General features: G+C 44.1%; 1 protein-coding gene across 6 annotated transcripts in view; it reads left to right on the forward strand.

The window, feature by feature from the left end:
- The window catches only part of Cdc25c (cell division cycle 25C), a 28,337-nt gene extending 9,140 nt beyond the window's left edge, over positions 1 to 19,197 (forward strand). For 3 of the 6 annotated variants that reach the window (XM_050134814.1, XM_050134815.1, XM_050134813.1), the window contains 12 exons: positions 1,392 to 1,486; positions 3,008 to 3,053; positions 6,229 to 6,262; positions 6,507 to 6,596; positions 7,122 to 7,220; positions 8,140 to 8,289; positions 11,789 to 11,890; positions 14,222 to 14,284; positions 16,594 to 16,692; positions 17,208 to 17,341; positions 18,318 to 18,429; positions 18,658 to 19,197. In XM_050134814.1, the coding sequence (XP_049990771.1) occupies positions 1,392 to 1,486; positions 3,008 to 3,053; positions 6,229 to 6,262; positions 6,507 to 6,596; positions 7,122 to 7,220; positions 8,140 to 8,289; positions 11,789 to 11,890; positions 14,222 to 14,284; positions 16,594 to 16,692; positions 17,208 to 17,341; positions 18,318 to 18,429; positions 18,658 to 18,807 (1,174 nt within the window). In that variant the 3' untranslated portion in view covers positions 18,808 to 19,197. Of the gene's footprint in view, positions 1 to 1,391; positions 1,487 to 3,007; positions 3,054 to 3,073; positions 6,267 to 6,506; positions 6,597 to 7,121; positions 7,221 to 8,139; positions 8,290 to 11,788; positions 11,891 to 14,221; positions 14,285 to 16,593; positions 16,693 to 17,207; positions 17,342 to 18,317; positions 18,430 to 18,657 lie in introns of those variants that run through there. The other 3 variants (XM_050134817.1, XM_050134816.1, XM_050134818.1) reach the window with 3 other exon arrangements.
- The last annotated feature ends 5,602 nt before the right edge of the window (positions 19,198 to 24,799 follow it).

Raw genomic sequence — 24,799 nt, forward strand, 5'->3', positions numbered from 1 at the left:
TTTTTTTTTTTTTTTTTTTTTTTTTTTAGCTGTCCTGTGTTCTGTAACTAGCTCTTGTCCAGGCTGGCCTTGAACACACAGAGACCTGCCTGCCTCTGCCTCCCAAGTGCTGGGATTAAAGGCATGTGCCACCACTGCCCAGCGAGAACAGCAAACTCTTAACCAGAGCCATCACTCCAGCCAGTAAATTAATGTTTAGTTTTACACCTTATTTTTGATTTTATGAGCAGGTTTGTTTGCTGAATTATCCTGTTTCAAGTTTCAAGGTTTGAGTCACAGCCACGACCTTGAACATGTGACTATTTTGAGTCTTGAGCTTCCTTTCTATGTAACAAACAATAAAAAACATCTTTTTCTATCTGGGACTTGGTGGAGTATGTTTGTGAAGACAGGATGACCACAGGTTCAGGGCCAGCCTGGGCTTACCTTGAATTTTGGGACAATTAGTGGGCTATGGAGTGAGACTCTATTGCAAATAAATAATAACAGAAAGAAAAAAATCATATCTTTTTAAAATTATTTATTTATTATGTGTATGGCTACATATATGCTTACACACCAGAAGAGAGCACCAGATCTCATTATAGATGGTTGTGAGCCACCATGCGGTTGCTGGGAATTGAACCTGGGTCCATCTGGAAGAGTAGCCAGTGCCCTTAACCTCTAAGCCATCTCTCCATTTCCGTCTTAACAGGAATAATCTTTTCCTGTCTTGTCAGAATCAATGTGCTGTCTAGGAAGAACTCTGAAAGTTCTATTTTGATGTTGTGTGAGTTGGTCACTTTAATTGTATCAGTTTTTGTGCTGTACTTTTAGATTCTGGTCGTTTAGTCTTTAGTCTTTACACCTCACTAGCAGACAAGATTTGAGGAGTAGTAGAGATTCCAGGGAGAAACTGAATTTGTGTTCAGGGTGAACAGGATAGAGAATGTGGGCTCTAGATCCTATTTACTGGGCAGTGAGATGGCTCCACGTGTAAAGGCGCCTGGCACCAAGCCTGATGACCTCAGTTAGAGCCACTGTCTCCTCGAGTTGTCTTCTGATCTTCACACACAAGTATGTGCTCATACAAAAATAAAATGTAGTAAAATTTAGAAAGAAAGAAAGAAAGATCCTTTTAGTTCTCATTAAATAAATCCCACCTCAGTATGTTGGTGAGAAGAGAATGAGGTTCACATTGTCACACTGTTGCCATGGAGAAACGTGAAACGTGGGGGACTGTTTTTCTCAACCCAGTCTGAACTATTTCAAAGTAGCAGCTAGATTGGTTTGGATACTGTTTAGACCTTTGTGGTGGTAACTGAGAGAGATTTCATATGAAGACATGATCTCTACCTTTTTAGGATAGTATACCCTAATGGGAGTCTTGATAGAGTCTTATGTCTCAACAGAGGAACTCCAAAACGTTGCCTTGATCTTTCGAATCTTAGCAATGGAGAGCTGTCTGCTTCTCAGCTTACTGCTTCTGCTGACTTTGATGAAACCGGTAGGGGACAGTCTTCAAAGAGAAAACTAACTTTAAAATTTTTATCTTTATTTAATTTTTATGTGTATAAATGCTTTTCGCGTGCATGTATGATGTGTACCACATGCATGCCTGGTACCCTCAGGAGCCGGAAGAAGAGTTGTGAGTTGGATCCCCTGGAACTGGGATTTCTGACTGTGATGAGCTACTGTGTAGATGCTAGGAAATGAACCTGGGTCCTTTGGAAGAGCAGCAAGTGCTCTCAACTGCTAACAGCGCTTGTGCTGGAGAGGTGGCTCAGCCTTTGAAGGCTAAGGCTTGGCTTGGCAGTGGTGGCGCACACCTTTAATCCCAGCACTCGGGAGGCAGAGGCAGGCGGATCTTTGTGAGTTTGAGGCCAGCCTGATCTGAAAGAGCTGGTTTCTGGACAGGCTCCAAAGCTACAGAGAAACCCTGTCTCGAAAAACAGACAAACAAAAAAGGCTAAGGCTTATTATAACTTTTTCGAGAGAACACAGGGTAATAGCATAGAAATGGAGGATGGTGAAAATGGATAAAGAACCTATGTAAAACCAGGTATATTAGTTTATGTAAACCCAAAACTTGGAAGGTTGAGACCAGCCAGCGCTACCACATACCAAAGCCCTGAGAGAGAACATTTGCCTAAAAGTAGAAAGTTTGAGGTTAGATAATTTTTAGTTGAATGATAAATGGAAAGAGAAAATAACAGTAATAGAAGTTGCTTTGCATTAGAAAAGTTTTTTCAAGAAGTAATTTATTTTGTTGACTGATTAATGGTGCAGATGCAAGTGCAGTAAATTTTTTTAATCCCAATTTAATCTCACTAGAAACAAAGAAATTGGCATAAAAATACTTTGTTCTACAAGACCCTTCATTCAGTCCTCAGTACCCTCCAAACTCAAAAGATATACTTTATCAACTAATTGGTGTGTCTGTATGTTTCTGGGTCTAAACCAAAAAATTTTGCTAGTATACCATTCTAATGTTTGCTGTAATTTCAGATTTCCTGAATAGCCACTTTCTTTCCTGTTTGCTTTCTTGGCAAGGGGAGAAGGTGGAGGTTTGAGACTGTCTCATGTAGCGCAGGCTGGCCTCAAACTTACTCCGTAGCCATTGCACTTCTGATCTTTACCTCCCAGGTTCTGGAATTGCAGGCATATTTGTGTTTCCTTCTGAAGCCTATGATGTTTTGCCTGCATGTACAGTGAATGTGTGCCTGGAGCTGAGAATGGTTGTGGAGCACTGTGTGGGTGTTGAGAACCAAACCTGGGTCTTCTGCAAAAGCGGCAAGTGTTCTTAACCTCTAAGCCATCTCTCTAGCCCAGTTAATGGTTTTTTTTCCAATTATTTATTATTAGTGCGTGTTTGTGTGGTGGGCGTGGGGGTAACAGACTATGAGATAACGGATGTATGCCACCATGTTTTCATACAGTGCTGAGGATTGAACTTTGTGCATGCTAAGCAAACACTCTACCAAGTAAGCTGCATGCCCAGCCCATTATTCTCCATAACTGATTGCAGGTTCCTTGGATTCCTCAGGACCTCAGGATGCACAGTTAACCGCGAAGTAAGTTCTGCTGTTGAAAATGGTCTGCACGCCCTCACTGCTCACAGGGAAGTCCTGTGTGGACTCTGCAGACGGCGAAGTTCTTCCCTTGGGGTATTTGTGGGCTTGGAGGACTTAGATTCTGGCTTGACAGCTTTTAAGTTTTCTGGTTCTAAATTGTGTTGTGAAATGCAGACTATTTTAAACCAGCACACACAGAAATAATCTTGTTTTTACATAAAGGGAATGGTATACTGCTCGCACTCTGGAGCTTCTCTGCACGTGTGAGGTGCTGTATTTCAGTGACTCGGGATGCAGGGTCAGGAACAAGATTGTCTGGATCCTGGTGACTTACTACTTCATCAGCTGTGACCCACAGTTTCTTAATTCATTGGATCAAACTTTCTTTATTCATAATAGATAACAGTAGCACTTTTTTTTCTTTTGATTTTTCGAGACAGGATTTCTATGTAGCTTTGGAGCCTGTCCTGGAACTCACTCTGTAGACCAGGCTGACCTCAAACTCACAAAGATCTGTCCTCCTTTGCCTCCCAAGTGCTGGGATTGAAGGTGTGTATCACCACTGCCTGGGAATAGTAGCACGTTTTAAAAACAGCTATTGAAAAGATTAATTAAAAATGAGAAGGCTGGGCCACTTGAGACACTGTCTTAAAGGAAACAAAACACCATCCATCCGTCCCAAATGTTAAAAACAAATGCTTATCAGAGCCAGGTGATATGGTTTACATTCTAATTCCAAAACTCCAGTGGTCGAGGCAGGACAGCCTTACCTATGTAACAAGTCTGAGGCTAGCCTGGGCTTTGTAAGACACTATTTTAACACCATCTCCCATCTCTACTCCCTCCCCCCAAACACAGAAGAACGAAGCAAAACGTATATATAGCAAATACCAAGCAGTTTGTGTTTGTTGTTATAACTATGATGAAGTATCTCTTGGAGATCCTAAAATATTTAGCTAGGAGGTGTACACGGAATAAAAACTGACTTCGGTTAAACTCAAAACTTATTCTTTTTTTTTTTTTTTTTTTTGGTTTTTCGAGACAGGGTTTATTTATTATGTATACAATATTCTGTCTGTGTGTATGTCTGCAGGCCAGAAGAGGGCACCAGACCTCATTATAGATGGTTGTGAGCCACCATGTGGTGGCCAGGAATTGAACTCAGGACCTTTGGAAGAGCAGGCAATGCTCTTAACCACTGAGCCATCTCTCCAGCCCCCTCAAAACTTATTCTAGACAGTGGTGGTGCACGCTTTTAACTCCAGCACTTGGGAGGGGAGGCAGAGGCGGCAGATCTCTGAGGTCAAGGCCAGCCTGGTCTACAGAGCAAGTTCTAGGACAGCCAGGACTGTTACACAGAGAAACCTGAGTTTCTTTTGTTTCTTTTTTATTTATTTTTTTATTAACTGGTCAGTTTTATTCCCAGAGGCGTGGAAGGCGTGTGCACACACCCACACCCACCCTCAATGAGTACTGTAAAGCATTCCCAGTGTCACTCTGGCACTCCATGCTCTGGAAAATAAAAATAAGTGTTTATGTGGCAGACTGTAAAGTCCCCTACAGGATTCCTTTTTTTTGTTTTGTTTAATCTTTTTTTTTTTAATTGACCTCTACATTTTTCTCTGCTCCTCTTTCTGCCTCTCCCCTCCTCTTCAACCCTTCCCCAAGGTCCCCATGCTCCCAGTTTACTCAGGAGATCTTGTCTTTTTCTACTTTCCATGTAGATTAGATCTATGTATGTCTCTCTTAGTGTCCTTATTGTTGTCTAAGTTCTCTGGGATTGTGAGTTGTAGGCTGATTTTCTTTGCTTTATGTTTAAAAACCACTTATGAGTGAGTACATGTGATAATTGTCTTTCTGGGTCTTGGTTACCTCACTCAAAATGATGTTTTCTAGCTCCATCTATTTGCGTGTAAATTTCAAGCTGTAGTTATTTTTTTCTGCTGTGTAGTACTCCATTGTGTAAATGTATGGCATTTTCCTTATCCATTCTTCAGTCGAGGGGCATTCAGGTTGGTTCCAGGTTCTGGCTATGACAAACAAAGCGGCTGTGAACATAGTTGAGCACATGTCCTTGTGGCACGATTGAGCATCCTTTGGATATATACCCAAAAGTGGTATTACTGGGTCTTGAGGAAGGCTGGAGAAACCCTGTTTTAAAAAACTAAAACCAGCTGAGCGGTGGTGGCACACGCCTTTAATCCCAGCACTTGGGAGGCAGAGGCAGGCAGATCTCTGTGAGTTCGAGACCAGCCTGGTCTACAAGAGCTAGTTCCAGGACAGGCTCCAACACCACAGAGAAACCCTGTCTCGAAAAACAAACAAACAAAAAACCTAAAGCCATAACAAAAAATCAAAGCTTATTCTAAATTGACTGTTTTACTCTTCTTAGCTTCTCCTTAGATATTGTCTAAGTAGATACTGTGTAATCGTACTGGGAAAAGCTTTCTATGGCAGCTTTTATGAGTACATGTGAAAATTTTACTTGTATTCATTGTTGTCTTTGAACTGATTTTTCTGTCTTTTCTTCTCCTCTTTTTTTTTTTTTCTTCTTCTTTAAGACAGGATTTCTCTGTGTAGCCCTGGCTGGTCCTGATACTCTGTAGATCAGGCTCCAGAGTGCTGGGATTAAAGGCTTGTGACCACCACCTGGATTGATTTTGTTTTTTTCCTCTTTCAATACTTTTTTCTTGGAGGCTGGGTCTCATTGTCGTGCAGTATGACCTGACTGCTGGCTCCACAGTGACGGGCCACCGCCTGGCTTTGGGTTGTTGTAAATAGCCCATGCTTGTCGACTAGGTGGGTTGTGGGAGAGAAGATTGAAACTCAGCTCTGAAGAGCCTCCTGTCGCCAGTGTGGGAACAGGAGTGGCAGGTATTGTCTGGTAGTCGCTGGCTCACCCAAGGCCCCAGGGGTACATCCTAGCATCAGAGCAGACTTTCTTGTGCACGTGTTTATCTCATCCAGGTCAGGCATGCTGGTGAACTGAGGGCCTTTTCCCCAGGACGCCACTGAGTCTTGATATTTAATACCCTGCGTATTGTTGGAAGAGACAAATAAACACTAGGACTCCTTGAACAGAAGAAAGGAAAAGCCAGGTGCCCCTAACCACCGAAGAACCAAACTGTGTTTGGGGATTACCTGACTAGTGGTCTGTTTTTGTTTTAATCTTCAGGAATCATCACCAGGACCTTATGAAAGGCATCCCAGTAGGTAGACCGGCCTGCCCACCCACCCTCCTACCTCCGCCTCTTCCTTTGAATAGGGGTCTCACTATGCTTGGCTAGCTGGGCTGGAGTTGAGCGCTGACACTTCAGGCATGCATCACCATGCCCAGCCTAGACTCTCCCTTGGTTTGACTGTGGCTTTATTTCTCTGGTGGGAAGCAGAGGGGTCCCAGCTGGTGGTGTGGCTTACGGAGATTGGATGTTTTCAGTAGACACCGTCTTTTAGGTGCAGCTTCTGTGTAGTACTCCAAATGCTTTGGACCATGGCCACAGAAAAAAAGATGCAATGCGTGACCTATCTGCAAATAAAGAAAATGTGAGTATTTAGTAGAAACCTTGCTATATTAATTTTATTTTTTTAAATGAACAACTGCTTGATGTCATGAAACCTAGGCTCAATATGCTAGACAAGTGAATTCCATCACTGTACAACAAAAATAACCTCTTGTTTTTCTACCTAATGTTTAACCTTAGGACAAACATCTAGCTCTATAGCAAGTTATCAGTTCTCTCCAGTTCATCAGTTTAAGTATACAGATTGCCATTACTATCATGTAAATGATTGTTTTGAAATGGTCATGTTGTGTTTGTAGGTGTAGGCACGTGTAGTACGCACCTATATGCAAATATACCTTCCCAAGCAAACTTTCTTCTCTATCCTCTTGCTTATCATGATAAAATTTGTATTCTCCAAAGCAAATCTGAGTATCAGACATGAAGTCCAAAGTATTATATATCTTCCCATACGCATTTGATGTTTGTGTGTATGTGTTTATGAGATGTGATTCTTTTGGCAGACACTACTTCTCTTCCTCCAGCCAATGCAGTTTTTCTTACGCAGATAAACACCAATCTGAAGACACTGGAGTGGGAGGCACCTAGGACCCCGAGGTTTCGAAAACTGCCTGGAGAGCCCCTGGCTTCTCCCCTTCCTGTGCTGGTGAGTTGTTGGATATGTTGACGACTGGAGTATCATGGACCAGAGAGTAAGCTGTGGACTTCTGGCCTGTGGACTTTTTCTGAGCTGCTTTAGGTGATAAAAGGGTGCGGGAGTAAATCCAATCTCTGTCTTTTTAGGTGTTTAAACTATGGAGTGAGAATTTTTCTTAGGCCTTTGGTTCCTTCTTTTCTCTTCCTTTCTTTCTGGGTTTTTGAAACAAGGTCTCACTCTAGTTCAAGCTAGCCTGGAAGTCGCTGTGTAGTTCAGGCTGTCCTAACCCACAACAACCCTGCTATCTCTGTCTAGTGCTAGGATAACAACCCTGCGCCAGGATGCATGTTGCCTAGTTTCTTTATTCTTTTTTGAAGTGAGGTTCCACTGCTCAGGCTAGCCTTGAATGCCTGTTCTCTGTCCTCCTCTTTGGTCTTTTGAGTCCTGATGTTATAGGTTTCTGCCCCTACAGGTCGCTTCTAAGAGTTGCACACTTTTAATTCTTACGTTTATATCGTTAGTATATTTTGAGTCAGTCTTCGTACAAGATGCAAGTGTTCTGGTTTTGTTTTGTTTTTCCGGTTTTTCAAGACAGGGTTTCTCTGTAGCTTTGAAACTAACTCTTGTAGACCAGGCTGTCCTTGAACTCACAGAGATCTGCCTGCCTCTGACTCCCAAGCAATGGAATTAAAGGTGTGCGCCACTACCCCTGTCCCCCGACTGATACAAGTGTTCTGAATAAAGTCAGGGTTTCTTGTTTGATATTTTTCATTTTTTGTCCTTCATTGAGACAGGATTTGAATATGTAGCCCAGGCTTGCCTTGGCCTGCTCTTCCTTTTGCACCATCCTCTTGATTAGTGGGATCATGGACATGTGCTTTCACACTCAGCCCTAACTAGGTTTTAATCTCGTCAATATACTTGATAGGAAAATAGAATCATGGTGGAAAATGAAATGAGGTATCTGGGCAGTCCCATTACTACAGTTCCAAAACGGAGTCAAAATCTAAAGTTAGAAGACCAAGAAGGGATTTCAGAAGAGCCAATGGAGTTTTCCCTGGAAGACCAAGGCACCAAGGTACGGTGTTCTGTTATTTTTAATTTTTCATCCTTTCTTTTCCATTTCATTTTTTATGTGCATGTGTCTGTACGTTTGTGTGTATGTGCATGCCATATGTGTGGTGGTCAGAGGGCAACTTGTGACAGTCAGTTCTCTCTTATCATCCAGGTATCAATCTCAGATCAGCAGGCTTCACGAGCTGAGTCATCCCAGCGGCCCTTGGTTTCTGCTATTGTTTTTTTTTTTTTTTTCTGTTTTTGGTTGTTTTTTTTTTTCTTTTAGTTTTTTGAGACAAGGTTTCTCTGTGTAATAGCCCTAGCTGCCCTGGAACACACTCTGTAGACCAGGCTTGCCTTGAACTCACAGAGATCCACCTGCCTCTGCCTCCCGAGTGCTGGGATTAAAGGCGTGTGCCACCACTGCCCTACTGTCTTTGTTTTTTAAAAACAGGGTCTCAGGATGTAGTCCGGGTTGCTGACATTGCTGTTCAGAGCAGCTTTGAAGGGCACACTCCTGTCTTAACCCCCGGGATACTAAGACTACAGGTGTGCGATCTTTTTTTTTTTTTTTTAAAGATTTATTTATTTATTATGTATACAACATTCCTTCCATGTATGTTTGTATGCCAGAAGAGGGCACCAGATCTCATTACAGATGGTTGTGAACCACCATGTGGTTGCTGGGAATTGAACTCAGGACCTTTGGAGGAGCAGGCAATGCTCTTAACCTCTGAGCCATCTCTCCAGCCCCCCAGGTGTGCGATCTTGTGCTGCCTTTCCAGATTGTCCATTTCAGTTTGTTTATTTGTTTGTTTTTGACAGTGTCTAACTTTGAGGCCCAGGCTGTCCTAGAACTTACTTGTATCCAAAACCGGTCTGGAATTCACTGTATAGCCCAGGTTGTCTTGGAACTCCTTAATCCTCCTGCCTCAGTCTCCTAAGTGCTAGAATTACAGGTATGAGCTTCTACATTTGTTCCTAAGTAAACAATAGTCTATACCTATTGTACAGGGCTGTGAAAACAAAACAAAAAGCCAGGATCTTAATCACGATACATGCCTATAATTTCACTGCTTGGTAAATAGAAGCAGGAAGGTATGTGAAAAGCCAGCCTTGATTACATAGTGAGGCCTGGTCTCAAAGGGGTAGTGGACTAGAAAGATGGCTCAGCAGTTAAGAGCCCTGGCTGCTCTTTCAGAAGACCAGGGTTTAAGTTTAAAATTTTATTTTAATTAAAAAAGAAAGGAAGGAAGGAAGGAAGGAAGGAAGGAAGGAAGGAAGGAAGAAAGAAAGAAAGAAAGAAAGAAAGAAAGAAAGAAAGAAAGAAAGAAAGAAAGAAATCTTTAGACTCGAAGAATCACTTGGCGGATAGAGTCTTGTCACCATGGAGATCATCCTATTACTGGATGAGAAATTTTAGGCAGTAATTTGAGGCATCAGCAGAAGTGATGGCTGGAATAACCAGGCAGGATCTTGCAAGTGTTTTATGGTGTACTTCCCACACCACTAGGAGATAATTTGAAACTGCTTGTGCCTTGTAGGTGTGTGATGACATTCCAGAGATAGTTTCTGAGGTGTATAGCACTTCTGAATCAGCTTCATTGATTTGAACTAATGCGGGCAAAGATGTTTGAAAATCCACTCCTGTAAGTGGAGTAACTGTCTGGAGGGATAAGCTGACTAATGGAAGTGGATGGACACAAAAGGGCAGGATGGGGGGGGCAGGAATAGTGCATTCAACATACAATGCACCCTTGTACTGAAACTTTATAAAGTTAAAGATAAATGATTTGCCAGGCTTGGTGGCTCATGCTTATAATTCTCGCACTTGGTGCGCTGAGACAGGAAGGTTTCCTCAAGCTCGAAGTTGGCCAGGGTAGCAGAGGGATACCCTGTTTCCACTAGCTAAGTTTAGTGAGTTCACAAGGCAGATGTGGTCCATGGGTTTCAGTTCCTGATCTCTTACTAGTGTTAGGCCATCTACTGCTAGCCTCAGTTTTTCCTTATAAATGGGAGAGCAGGGCTGGGCAGAAGGCTCAGTTTATAAAGTCCCAGAACCCATGTAAATGCTGGGTGGTTCCACCTGGAATCCAGCTCTAGAAAGGGGAAGACAGCAGACGGAGATTGGGGTCAGCGGGCTAGTAGAGCAGCCTCACCAGCCAGCTCTCCGTTCAGTTGACAGACTGCCTCCGTGAATGAGGAGAGCCATTGAGGAAGACTATCGGCATCCACCTAGGGCCTCCACACGCATTCACAGACATGTGCACACATGCACGTGGGTTACACGAATACGTATGTCAAATGGAGAACGTAATAACTTCCACAGAATTCCTGTCCGTATGATAAAGTATTAAGAGCAATTTGTGTAATTCCAGCACTCAGGAAGCTGAGGCAAGAGAAGTCCAAGTTCAAGGCCAGCCTGTCTCAATCTCTGCTTCTCCCTAAAATAAAGCATAAAGCGTGTGTGTTTTTTTTTTTTTTTTTTTTTTTTTTTTTTTTTTTTTTTTTGAGACAGGGTTTCTCTGTGGTTTTGGAGCCTGTCGGGGAAACTAGCTCTGTAGACCAGGCTGGTCTCGAACTCACAGAGATCCACCTGCCTCTGCCTCCCAGTTGCTGGAATTAAAGGCGTGCACCACCACTGCCTGACTAGAGAAGACTGTGGAGTTGGTTCTCCCTTCCACATTTATATGGGTTCTGGGAATTGAACTCAGGCTGCCAGGTGCCAGCAAGTACCTTACTTACTGTGTCATCTTGCCAGCCCTGTTCTTTACATCTTTTTAAAAAAAATTTATTGATTTTTATTGAGCTCTACATTTTTCTCTGCTCCCTTCCCTTTCTCTCCCCTCCCCTTCAACCCTCTCCTAAGGTCCCCATGCTCCCAATTTACTCAGGTGATCTTGTCTTTTTCTACTTCCCATGTAGATTAGATCTATGTATGTCTCTCTTAGGGTCCCCATTGATGTCTAGGTTCTCTGGGATTGTGAGTTGTAGGCTGATTTTCTTTGCTTTATGTTTAAAAACCACTTATGAGTGAGTACATACGATAATTGTCTTTCTGGGTCTGGGTTACCTCACTCAAAATGATGTTTTCTAAATCCATCCATTTGCCTGCAAATTTCAAGCTGCTGTTGTTATTTTTTCTGCTTTGTAGTACTCCATTGTGTAAATGTACCACTTTTTTTTTTTTTTTTTATCCATTCTTTGGTTGAGGGGCGTTTAGGTTGTTTCCAGGTTCTGGCTTTGACAAACAAAGCTGCTATGAACATAGTTGAGCACATGTCCTTGTGGCATGATTGAACATCCTTTGGATATATACCCAAAAGTGGTATTACTGAGTCTTGAGGAAGGTTGTTTCCTAATTTTCTGAGAAGTCGCCACACTGACTTCCAAAGGGGCTGTACCAGCTTGTACTCCCTTTACCCCACAACCTCTCCAGCATAAGTTGTCATCAGTGTTTTTGATTGTTCTTTAAATCTTTAATATGAGAATTGGGGTAAGTGAGAGTTTTGTCATTTCAGAGCTTAAGTCTAAAGAAGATGGCCCCTCTCTGTGACATCAATGCCATTCAGATGGAAGAGGAAGAGTCTGAACAAGGGTATCTGATTGGTGATTTCTCCAAGGTGAGTTTGTTTCTATCTGCCTTTACTATGCGTGCGTGCGTGTGTGTGTGTGTGTGTGTGTGTGTGTGTGTTCACGCGCACGCGTGCATGCACACAAGCTCACAGAGATCTACCTGCCTCTGCCTCCTGAGTGCTTGGATCAAAAGTGTGTGCCATCACCACCAGGCTGAATCGTCTGGATTTTAATCTCTGTTTGCTGAGGCTGCTAGATGTAACACTAAATGTGCTTTGTTGACCTGAAGGTATATATACCTCAACCCTAAGTCATCTATTAAGAAGGTATTTCTTGTTTATCTAAGAAAAATCTACAACACTGGTATGTATATGAAACTTTGTATCCTTTATTCTTGTTAGAAATATCCTTTTGAGAGCTGGCAAGATGGCTCAGCAGGCAAAAAGCACCCTGGAGCTTGTGGTGGAAGAACCAATTCTGGAAAGTTGTTCTCTGACCTTGACACATGCATGGTGGTGTATGAGTACCCACAGTCACCCTCCCACACATTTTAAAGGCATTTATTGATTATATATACAGTGTTCTGCCTGCATATGTGCCAACATGTCAGAAGTGGGCACCAGATCTCATTGTAGATGGTTGTGAGTCACCATGTAGTTGCTGGGAATTGAACTCAGGACCTCTGGAAGAGGAGCCAATGCTTTTACCTTTTGAGCCATCTCTGCAGCTCTCACACACAATTTTTAGGATGTTTAAAAATCTTTTAAGCTGGGTGTAACGGCTCATATCTATAGTCTCAGCACTCAGTAGACAGAAGCAGAAGAATTGCTGCAAGTTTCAGATCAGCTTAAACTCTATAGTGAGTTCTAGCAAACCAGACTATCCAGTGAGACCTTGTCTCCAAAAGCAGTTTGTGTGTGTGTGTGTGTGTGTGCAAATAAAGTAAAATGATATTAATACTTGGTTAATATAAAAAAGTAGAAAAATTCATTCCAAACCTTTTTAACCAGGAAGATTATTTTTTGTGTGTATTTCTACAGACTTTTTCCATACAAACACACACAGACAAGTATTTTTATCCCCCAACCCTCAATAACAACAAAAATAACTGTTATGGTCTTTTGGGTCTGTTGGGGTTTTGTGTTCCTCTCTGTTTTTTTTTTTTTTTTTTGTTTTGTTTTTCGAGACAGGGTTTCTCTGTGGCTTTGGAGCCTGTCCTGGCACTAGCTCTGTAGACCAGGCTGGTCTCGAACTCACAGAGATCCGCCTGCCTCTGCCTCCCAAGTGCTGGGATTAAAGGCGTCCATCGCCATCGCCCGGCCCTTTATTTATTTTTGAGACAGAATTTCTTTTTAAAAAAAAAAATATGTGCTGGAGAAATGGCTCAGTGGTTAAGAGCACTGCCTGCTCTTCCAAAGGTCCTAAATTCAATTCCAGCAACCACATGGTGACTCTCAATCATCTGTAATGAGATCTGGTGCCCTCTTCTGGCCTTCAGGGAGACATGCAGACAGAATACTGTACACATAATAAATAAATCAATCGAAAAAAGATTTAAAAATAAATAAATAAAAATTTTAAGAAATTGTTTGTTTGTTTATTTATTTATACAGTATCCTGCCTGCATGCCAGAAGAGACCAACAGATCTCATTATATGGTTGTGAACCACCATGTGGTTGCTGGGAATTGAACTCAAGGCTTCTGGAAGAGCAGCCAGTGCTCTGAACTGCTGAGCCATCTCTCCAGCCCCAACAAAATGTTTTTGTTTTATGTATATGGGTTGTGTGCCTGTCTATACATCACATGTGTGCAGTGTCGTCAGGCCGAAAGAGGGCATCAGAGCTATTGATACTACAGCTAGAGACGACTGTGAGCCACCACGTGGGTGCTGGGAGCTTGAACCCGGGTCCTCAGGCAAGCAGCCAGCCATCCCCCAGACCTGTATTTCATCATTTTCAATATCTGTTCATTAGTTAATTCTTTGGCTATTCATGATTTCTCTATAAATCCTTTCTGTGGGAGATTTGGGTTTATAATTTTCCTTATGAGTAAAATGGGCATATTTGTGGAAACGTAGAGTTCTGTGTACGTCCTTGAAAAGTTCCTAGGGATCGGTTATTGGAAACAGAATTGCTGTTTGGTTTTGTTTTCTAAAATCACTTGAAAGCCAGATGTGGTATTGCACACCTTTAATCCTAGCACTCTGGAGGCAGAGGCAGGGGGATCTTTGAGTTAAGGCCAGCCTGGTCTATAAAGTGAGTTCCAGGATAGAACACACAGAGAAACCCTGTCTCACTTGGAAAGGACACTGTGGGAGTCTTGGATCTGACTTGGGCTGGGAATTCCTGCTGTAATTTCAGTTCGTGGGTCTTTCTAGGTGTGTGTGCTGCCAACGGTGTCAGGAAAACACCAAGATCTGAAGTACGTCACCCCGGACACAGTAAGCAAATTTCTGCAGGTGATAACCGGGCAATCATATCGTCAGCCGTCTGGCCTGTGCGCCCCTAAAGCCCACCTCGTCTGTGTTGCCGTCACTCTGTCCACTCTCATGGGCTTCTTATTCCACTGAGGCTGTGTTAGAAGGACTTCTTTGTATCCATTTTCTATCTTTTTATCAATCTGTCCATCTATTTCAGAGATAAGGTTTCCCTCTGTAGACCAGGCTGTCCTGGAACTCACAGAGCCTGTCTCTGCCTCTGGAGTGTTGGGATTAAAGGTGTGTGCACCATGCCCAGCTCCATTTTCTGTCTTTTAAATTTTTTGAATTAAACAAACGCTATATTATTATAAATAAGGGAGAGTAGAAAAGGAAGACATAAAAAGAAAAAAAATACTCAGTTGGGACTCACAGTAGCCTTGAACCCTTATTTATATGTTGGCAATCTCTCTCACAAACAATAGCAACAACAACAACAACACACTACACACAAACACACACACACACACACACACACACACACACACACAATGACTCTGAAAAAGTCTCCTTTATCCCAGACTGTTTGTAAATTCACTGTGTAGTTGAGGATGAGTAATGACCTTGCATTTCTGAGCCTTCTGTATCTACTTCCTGAGTGCTGAGAGTCTAAGCGGGTGCCGTCATACCTGGTGTAATCCCTGCTCGCAGAGTTGCAGGGTAGGGGAGCAGGCTTTGTGTGTGCACTGTTCAGCCTCAGTTTCTCCAGCTCCCCACTCTCACTTTTTTTTTTTTTTTTTTTTTTTTTTTGAGACAGGGTTTTTCTGTAGCTTTGGAGCCTGTCCTGGAACTAGCTCTTATAGCCCAGGCTGGCCTCAAACTCAGACATCCTCCTGTCTCTGCCTCCCGAGTGTTGGGATTAAAGGCGTGTACCACCACCGCCTGGCTCCGACTCTCACTCTTTTTGAGACAGGATCTCTCTATGTAGTCCGAGCTGGCCTGGAAGTTGCTGTGTAGATCACACTGGCCTTGATCTGCTTGCCTCTTTCTTCTGAGTACTGGGATTAATTTTAGTTTATAAAAAAATGATGAACTTATACTTTTGCTTGGTGAGATTATTGTAAGTATTTGAGGCCAGCAATGGCAAGACCTTGTCTCAAAAAAAAAAAAAAAAAAAAAGGCCAGTCATGGCACACATCTTTTTTTTTATATTTATTTATTTTATTTATTATGTATACAATATTCTGTCTGTGTGTATGCCTGCAGGCCAGAAGAGGGCACCAGACCTCATTACAGATGGTTGTGAGCCACCATGTGGTTGCTGGGAATTGAACTCAGGACCTTTGGCAGAGCAGGCAATGCTCTCAACCTCTGAGCCATCTCTCCAGCCCCCATGGCACACACCAGGGACAGAGGCACGTACATCTCTGAGTTTGAGGCCAGCCTGGTTTATAGAGAGATCCAGGACAGCCAGTGGTATACGTAGAAACCCTGCCTTGAAAAACAAAACAAAGAAAAAGATGCTCTCTATTATTTTCATAACTATATAATCCATTATACCAGAATGTATAGTTTATTTAACTAAACCTTTCTTATTGAATATTAAGTTGTTTCTAATATTTCAGTGTCCTAAAACAATGCTAAGATGAATATCAATTTGTGAACTTTCACTTAAAGTGTTAGAAGAAACTGGGGGTAGTGGGTACATGCTTTTAATCCCAGCAGTTAGGAGGCAGGGCCAGGAGGGTCAAGAGTTCAGAGTCATCCTCAGGTATAGTGAGTTTGAGGACAGCCTGGGCAACATAAGACTTTATCTCTTCCAAACAAAGACTTTAAAATAGGAGGTATAATTTCATGTATTTTTATATGTATTTATAAAGTTTCTTTCTAGTAAGGCTGAACTAATGTATTCTTCTAGAAGCAGTTTTAAGTTTTCTCCTTTAAATACAAATCCTCACCTGTATGTTTTCTGAAAGACTTGGTGAATGGGGAACTATTTCCCGTGTCTTCTTATAAAATTGGGTTCTCTAGCTACTGCCTCTGCTACTGCTGTCCTCCTCGGATGTCTCCTGAGAGGCTGCTGGTGACCATGCTTGTCTCTAGATGGATAGGCAACCTCAACATCAGCCAATGGGGCCTCTGCACAGGCATCTCCGCTTCATGCTCATATGTGGGACTGGGCTTAACCATTGCCATGTTGCAGATGCAGACTACCTCTGGAGGTTGTGCATGCAGCGCGGCCCTGGGTGACAAATGGGAGTATACAAAAAAGCGCTGTGGCTCCTCTCTCTGAGTGACAGCGGACAGGATGTTCAGTCTCCCTTTCCCTGCAGGTAGCTGACTTACTGTCTGGAAAGTTCCAGGATCTGGTTGAGAAGTTTTATATCATCGATTGCCGCTATCCGTATGAGTACCTGGGAGGACACATCCTGGTGAGGTGACACTGGGGACATTAGCAAGGGAGAGGCTGGGGATTTGGGTTTATTGAGAAGAGTGTATGGGCAGAGGGTCCTGTGAAATCTAGCACCACCAGGACGGAGATTATCCGCTTGGATCACATCGGAGGGAATCTTCATGTCTGTTAAGTCTGTGCCTTGAGCAATCCCTTTTCCTCCTGGATAATCTCCCTCTTTCCTGTGGGAGCCCCGAAGTAAAAACAGTCGGAGAGCCAGGAACACTTTGCAAACATCTAATGTTCCCACACAGTTCTCAGAGTTTAACCTGTACTCCGGTGGTTCAGTTCTGTGAACAGGCGTGGAGCAGCTACAAACCAAACTCTTTGCCAAGCCCTAGGGTAGATACAGAGATAGGCTTAGCCTCTTGCCCTGGAATGCCTTCTTGCCTAGTCTTTCTGGCCTAAATATCCCAGCATAGTATCCCAGGCATTCCTGAGTATTGACTGGACACAAGCCCTCGAGGGAATGCTTGCTAACATCCTTTTCTACAGGGAGCCTTAAACCTGTGCAGTCAGAAGGAACTGCATGAGTTCTTCCTGAAGAAGCCTATTGTCCCTCTGGATGGCCAAAAAAGAATCATCATTGTGTTCCTCTGTGAATTCTCCTCAGAGCGAGGCCCCCGAATGTGAGTATCTAAGGTTGGCGATGGAAATGGATCTTGAATGAGACTTGTCAGACCAGTTTAGACAGACTAACCCGAATGAGCGCCTTCCACTACAGTTAGATGGTATAGAACTTTGAGATATGGGTCTTGGCTAGTACACACAGGCCATGGGGATGGGCCTTGGGGGTTGTAGTCCAGCCCTACTTCCTGTCCCATACCTGCATCCCAATCCACCAAGATGTGAACAAGCTGGGCAGTGAGGCTGCAAGGCTCCATGCCTTAGGGTGATTGAAGGAAAGTGTTCCCAGATTCAGAAGTTTGAGCACTAAAGGGAAGAAGTGGGCACAGAGATGTGATTCAGCTGGCAGAGTGCTTGTCTAGAATGCATGTCTTTGGGTTTGATCCCCAACATTGCATAAAACTGGTCAGGATTGTACACACCTAGAATCCCAGCCCAGAAAAGCGGGCGTCACACAACCAGGAAGAATAGATGTTTAAGGTCATCCTGGGTTCGAGATCAGTCTGGGCTAGAGAGCCGGTCTCAAAAAAAGAGCCAGACATGGTGGCGCATGCCTATAATCCCAGTACTTTGGAGGCAGAGTCTGGCAGACCTCTTTGAGTTTGAGGCCAGCTTGTGTTACATGGTGAGACCCTGTCTCAAAAACAAAACAAAACACAAACAAACAAAAATCCATGTAAAGACACACACACACACACACACACAAAGAGGTTTGGGGATGAAGCTTCAATGGAGGAAATGGAAGAGAATGTTATTTGGACCTTGGTTAGCAAACGATGAAAGGTTGTGTGTATTTGGGATGGTGGCTGGGGATTTACCCTGTCTGTCTAGACAGTACTTTACCCCTGAACTACATTCCTAGCCACAAAGGTTCTTTAGGGAAGTTAGTCATGGTCTGCCCCCGACCCCCACTGAAGGCTCGCGGGCTCCTGACTTTTTGCTTCCTTCACTCAATTCATCTCTGAATTTTCTCTAAAGGTGCCGTTCTCTGAGAGAAAAAGACAGAGCTCTGAACCAGTACCCGGCATTATACTACCCAGAGCTGTATATCCTCAAAGGGGGCTACAGAGACTTCTTTCCAGAATATATGGTAAAGGGACATGGAAGAGCCCAGACGTGGTGGGATGTGGAGATGAGGTGAGGTGGGTGGTGGTGGTGTGGCTCATACTCGGAAGAGCCAGCATTAGCCTGCAACCTCCAAAACTATAAACATCCTGAGAGGAAAATACAGCTCAGCCACTGGGAGCAGCACCTCTTGTCCTTCGTGGGCAGAGCTCAGGAGCCTAAGGAGTCCTTGTCCTTGTCCCCTACCTTTCAGGAGCTGTGTGAACCACAGAGCTACTGTCCTATGCACCACCAGGACCACCAGGCTGAGCTGCTCAGATGGCGAAGCCAGAGCAAAGCGCAGGAAGGGGAGCGGCAGCTTTGGGAGCAGATTGCCGTCCTGGTGAAGGATGTGAGGCCATGATAGTGGGTATGACAGTGGCCGTGAAGTCGCCGGAAGACAATGGAGATGCCAAACAGAAAGAGTCATCTATGCCGCTAACCCTATGATTGTTAAGCTGCAAACATTGGGGATAGTCAGGCACGGTGCAACACCTTTAGTCCCAGCACTCAGGAGGTAGAGGCAGGAGGATCTCTGTGAGTTTGAGGCCAACCAGGGCTACACATGACCCTATCTCAAAAACAAATAAAAAGCAAACAAAGCAAAACCCATCAGACAAAAGCCTCCAGGTGTCTACAAGCCAACGGGCTGTCATTCTGACGGACTGCTAGGCCTAAGAACCCACTCGGTGTCAGTGAGCTGCTGCCCGGGGGCTGAATGGTGAACAGAGGTGTTCACCCTGCTTCAGGGAGTTCATAGTTTCCCATGTCTTAGCAGAAGCCAGACAGCTGGTTCTCTGACCAGGCCTGGCTGTCTGACATCCTGCCTCTTCTCTTTCTTTGTATTTTCTCCCACTGCCCCCCATCCTCTCTACTGAATGGGAAGGTAAACATAGGAGATGTGTGATTGTGAACCCAGGCTCTTCCTAGAAGATCTACATAAAGCAGCGAGGAGTCATGAGTGAGGCTCCTTTAAGGGATTGTCATGCTTGGTGAGGGGCTTGCCAGCAGCCGCAAGAACCCTGAGCTTGGGCTCTAGCACTATAAACAATTTAAAAATGCAGTCTTGGACTGGGGAGATGGCTCATAGGTAAACATTTGCTGCGTACGCATGAGGACCTGAGTTCCAAACCCAAGAAGCCCCGTAAAACTGAGCGCTGTAACTGCATCTGGAGCCCTGCTGCCCTTCCATGAGACGGAGGTGGGAACAGAGGCCCGGGACCCTCTCGGGCCAACTGAACTGGCCTACGTGAGTGAGTGGACAACAGAAAGGAGACCCTGACTTAAATAAGGCGGAAGATGGAGACCAACACCAGAGGATGCCCTGACTCATACGCACACAGCTTTGAGACCTAAAGGTGTAACCTGATAATGCCAAATTCTTCTCTTTAGTGCTTAAATTTTAGAGCATGGGCCCTCAGCATCATATGAATTTGTACTAAAAAAAAAAAATTCATGGTGTTTGCCTCAGCAGCACATATACTAAAAATGGAACAAAAGAGCAAGGAGAATGCACAGATTAGTGAACCATTCAATATACACCTGTATACACACATGTATGCATACATATACAGATAAAATACTTATTCCTCATTTCAGGTTTTTTTTTTTTAAAGATTTATATATTATTATTTTGTTTTCTTTGAGACAGGGTTTCCTAGTAGCTATGGAGCCTGTCCTGGAACTCACTCTGTAGACCAGGCTGACCTCAAACTCACAAAGATCCGTCCTCCTTTGCCTCCCAAGTGCTGGGATTAAATGTATACGCCGCCACCACCACCACTAGCAACAATCCCAGCACTCAGGAGGCAGAGGCAGGCAGATCTTTATGAGTTCAGGGTCAGCCTGGTCTACAGAGTGAGTTCAGGACAGCCAGGGCAACACAGAGAAGACATGTTTCAGGAAAAAAACAACAACAAAACAACTTTCAAGTGTGGAGCTAGTGCCTGTAATCTGAGTACTTGGTGAGGTGGACCTAGGAGGACCTGAAGTTCAAGGCCAACCTCGGCTACTTGATCGTACTTCACCAAATCAGCAGGCAAACATTCCTCCTCAGGTCCTCTGATGCGCCTTGAGGCACAGGAGCCCTTGCTCTGGAACTAAGGAAGGTTTTCGCTGAATTCTCAAGCTGGACTTGGTGGTAAATGTTTGCATCCCTAAGAGGCCAAGGCAGGAAGTTGGTGAACGTTAGGTGTCAAACCTGGGATTCACTAACAATGAGCTCGTGTACAAGATACAGGTCTGTGGTGAACTTTTTCATTGTCTTTTCTTTGAAAATTTCTAAAGATTAATTTATGTGTATGAGTGGTGTGTGTATGTGTGACTTGTGTGCCTGACACAAGATGCCAAGGCCGTCATGGGACACTAGAACACCTGGGGCTGGAGTTGGGGATGATAGTGAAGCTGGGAACAAGTGCTCATAACTGCTGAGCCATCTCACCACCCCGTTTCTCATTTTTATTTTTGAAATGACTTCACTCTGTAGCTCTGCCCTGTCTGGAGTGACTAGTTTGGTGAGCACTTGTCTAGTATACGTGAATTCCCGGGTTCAGTCTCCAGCACCACACGAATGGGCGTGCTGGGTACATGGCTGTAATCCCAGCTACTGGAGATAAGGGGAGGGAAATCAGAAAGTCCGTGTCACTCTTGGGTGCTTATCAGCACAGGCCACATAAGACCATGGCTTTAAAATGGCAAGAGGGTGGAGAGGTGGCTTGGCAGTTAAGAGTAGTCGCTGTTCCTCCAGAGGACCCATGTTCAGTTCCCAGCATTGTCATCAGTAGCCACCTGTACTCCAGCTCCAGGGGAGTCAATGCCTTCCTGTGGCCCCCATGGGTACCCACATATGGTAAACACTTAGCAATTTTTCCTTTGTCTTTTTTTAAAGTACTGAAAAGACGTCTCAGTGGTTAAGAACACTTGTTGGTTTTGTGGAAGACATTCACATGGTGGCTCACAAACTGTCTCTAATCCCAGTTCCAGGGTATCTGACTCCCTCTTCTCGGGGGCATCTGACTCACATGTGATGCACATACATACATGAAGGCAAAACACTCATAAATCTAAAAATATTCATACACACATACATGCCATGATAATCATGCAGAGATCAGAGGACAAATTGCAGGAGCTGATTTCCCCCTTCCACCTGACTTGGAACTGGATTTGGGACATCAGGCTTGGAGGCGATGCCTGTACACACTGAGTCGTCTCACCAGCTGTGCTGGCTAGTTTTCAATGCTTTTCACAGAAGCTAGGGTCAAGTGGAAAGAGGGACTCTTAATAAGAAAGTGCTCCACAGGGTTGGCCATAGGCAAGTCCGCAGGGCCTTTCTTGATTGGTGGTTGATGTGGGAGGTCCAGCTCACTCTGGGAGGTACTGCTCCTGTGCTGGTGGTCCTGGGTTAAAGGAGAAGAAAGCCGGCTGAGCAAGTCAGTAAGCAGTGTTCCTCCATGGCCTCTGTGTCAGCACCTGCCTCCGAATTTCCAGGACAGCCAGTGCTATACAGAGAAACCCTGTCTTCAACAACAACCAAAAAGAAAAGAAAAGTCATTCTTTAGTTGCTTTCTTGACAGAGTTGCCTAAAAGTGTCCTTGGTGGGTAGAAGCTAGGGAGATGGCTCAGTGGTTGAGAGCATTGCTTGTTCTTCCAGAGGTCCTGAGTTTGATTCCCAGAAACCACAACCATCTGTATTGAGATCTGGTGCCCTCTTCTGGCTTGCACGTGCACACGCAGGCAGCACACTATATACATAATAAATAAATTAATGTTTAAAATAAATAAATGTCCCAGGCAGAGGTGGCAGCTCTGAGTTGGTTTTATAATTCCCTTGTCTGTAGCTGGGATTTTGTTTTTCTATTTTTCAAGCTCCATTCCATCTTAAATCTCAAGGATAAAGTGTAGAATCTAGGTTAGTTGAAAATAGAGACTTGTGATACATGAAGATGCAGATAGAAGTACAGGAGCTTGGGCATGGTGATGCGCCCTTAATGCCAGCACTGGGAGCAGAGGGAGGTGTGCCTGAGTTCGAGGCCAGCCTGGTCCACAGGGTGAGTCCTAGAACAGCCAGGGCTACACAGAGAAACCCTGTCTTTAAAAACATAACAACAACAATAATAAGTAAGAAGAAAGGAAAAGTAGAAGTGCAGGGGAAGATCAGCTGGACTTTAGGAAGACCTTTCAAACCTTCCGCAGTGCTCCAGACATTCCCAGAGCTCTTTAGGTGGGCAGCTTTCGTCATGTGGTGAGACACATAGCCCTGGTACTAGTGACTGAGAACCCAAGATTAGGAAAGGAGGAAGCACTATAAAACATAGTTTAGAGACCAAAAAAAAAAAAAAATCTTCCCAGTGTCTGGTACAGGATAACATTCTTGGTGTAAACCAGTAATAAAGAGGGCTGTGGCCAGACTGTTTCTTGTTGAATGCAGGCTTCCCAGCAGAGGGCACTGCTGCATTCTCAAAGACAGCCCGAGTCTCGAATCCAGCTGTCTGTGGGAATGAATGCTACCTGCTACCTCCATTGCCACTAAGCCCTTGATCTCAGCCTCTGAGAGAGAGGGCGGAGGGGAAGGTACTGCTCCCAGTTCCACGCTTACAAGTGCCAGGGCCAAGCCAGGACCCAGTAGCCTGAGGAAGAAAGTATTCAAAACACCCAACTGGGGAGTGGGGAGGCACTCTGGACTCCTTACTGTCCCAGAGATGCAGATCCAAGCCCCAATAAGATGTCTGTGTGTTCACATTTCTGTAATCTTTTTTATTTATTTATTTTTGGTTTTTGAGATAGGGTTTCTCTTGTATAGCTTTAGTTGTCCTGGAACTAACTCTGTAGACCAGCCTGGCCTTGAACTCGTAGAGATCCACCTGCCTCTGCCTCCCCAAATTCTGGGATTAAAGGTGTGGACCCCCACCTCCCTGATATCCCAAGATTTCTCATCTCCCTCTATATTGGGACTGGATTGTCAAATTCATATTACTTTCAAAAATATTAATAGCACTTTGCAACTGCTTGCTGCGTGCAAGACTGTTTAATCTCGCCGGGCGGTGGTGGTTTACGCCTTTAATCCCAGCATTCAGGAGGCAGAGGCAGGCGGATCTCTGTGAGTTTGAGGCCAGCCTGGTTTACAGAGTGAGTTCCAGGACAGCCAGGACTACTACACAGAGAAACCCTGTCTTGAAAAAAAAAAAAAAAAGACTGTTTAATCTCATTTCATACATACAAACTAATTTTTACAGCAATCCTATGGAGAGAAATTGAGGAACAGAGAGGATAGCCAAACCACATAGCTGCCCCACACGGCTCACACCTGTAATTCCAGCGCTCCAGACAGGCAGGAGGATTGCCTAGAGTTTGAGGCCAGTCTGGATTACATAGTTCTAAACTAGTCTGAACTAGTGTGAGATTTGTCTCAAACAAAAACAGAAAAGCAGGTATGATAGCACACGTATAACCCCAGTATTGGGTCTAAGACCAGCCTGGGCTACATGGAATCCTGTCTCTAAGGGAAAGGGTCTGGGAGTGTAGTTCAGCACCCACAAAGCCCTGGGTGTGACCACAGCTATAATTCCAGCGCTGTGGAGCTAGAGGCAGAGGATTGGAATCTCGAGATTATCCTTGCCTACTTAGTGAATTCATGGGCAGCCTGAGATACTCAAGAGTACATGTAACAACACGTGCACACACACACACACACACACACACACACACACACACGCAAGTGAACAAAAACAGTAAACTAGTAAATAGTTACTCCTCATGTTTTTTATTTGTTTCTGTGTTTGTTTTTTTTTTTTCTCTTTCTTTTGTTGTTCTGGTTTTTGAGACAGGGTTTCTCTGTAGCTTTGGAGTCTGTCCTGGAACTTGTTCTATGGTGGCTGCCCTCAAACTCACAGAGATCCACCTGCCTCTGCCTCCCAAGTGCTGGGATTAAAGGTGTGCGCCACCACTGCCCAGCCCCCGTTTTCAGGATTTTATGCAGCATTGATAAGGATCTAAAAGATTAGACTTGTTCTTTAACTTCATCATACACACATGATACATTCTGATTACTCTCCCCCTACCTGTCCTCGTACCCCTCTCATACTTCACAAATTTTGATGTTACCAAATCCTCATCCTACAACAGTGTGCCTTTTGGGAGTGGGTGTGTAGTGGGCTTTAAATCTGATATTTGTGGGTTCTTGAACACTCATGTGTGGTTTAGGCTTAGAAAAATAGACCTAGGGCAGACACTAAATCACAAGGCTTTGGAGGGGGCACAGCTCTCACTGGTGGCCTTGAACTACCTGATATTTGTCAGGTAATAAAGAATGAAAATCTTTTGATGTAAAAACTGAGTAGTTATCACTGTCAGCTCAG

Source organism: Alexandromys fortis, unplaced genomic scaffold, assembly GCF_014885135.2.
Source record: "Alexandromys fortis isolate MF-2015 unplaced genomic scaffold, M_Fortis_MF-2015_v1.1 scaffold_25, whole genome shotgun sequence".
In the NCBI taxonomy this organism is placed as follows: domain Eukaryota; kingdom Metazoa; phylum Chordata; class Mammalia; order Rodentia; family Cricetidae; genus Alexandromys; species Alexandromys fortis.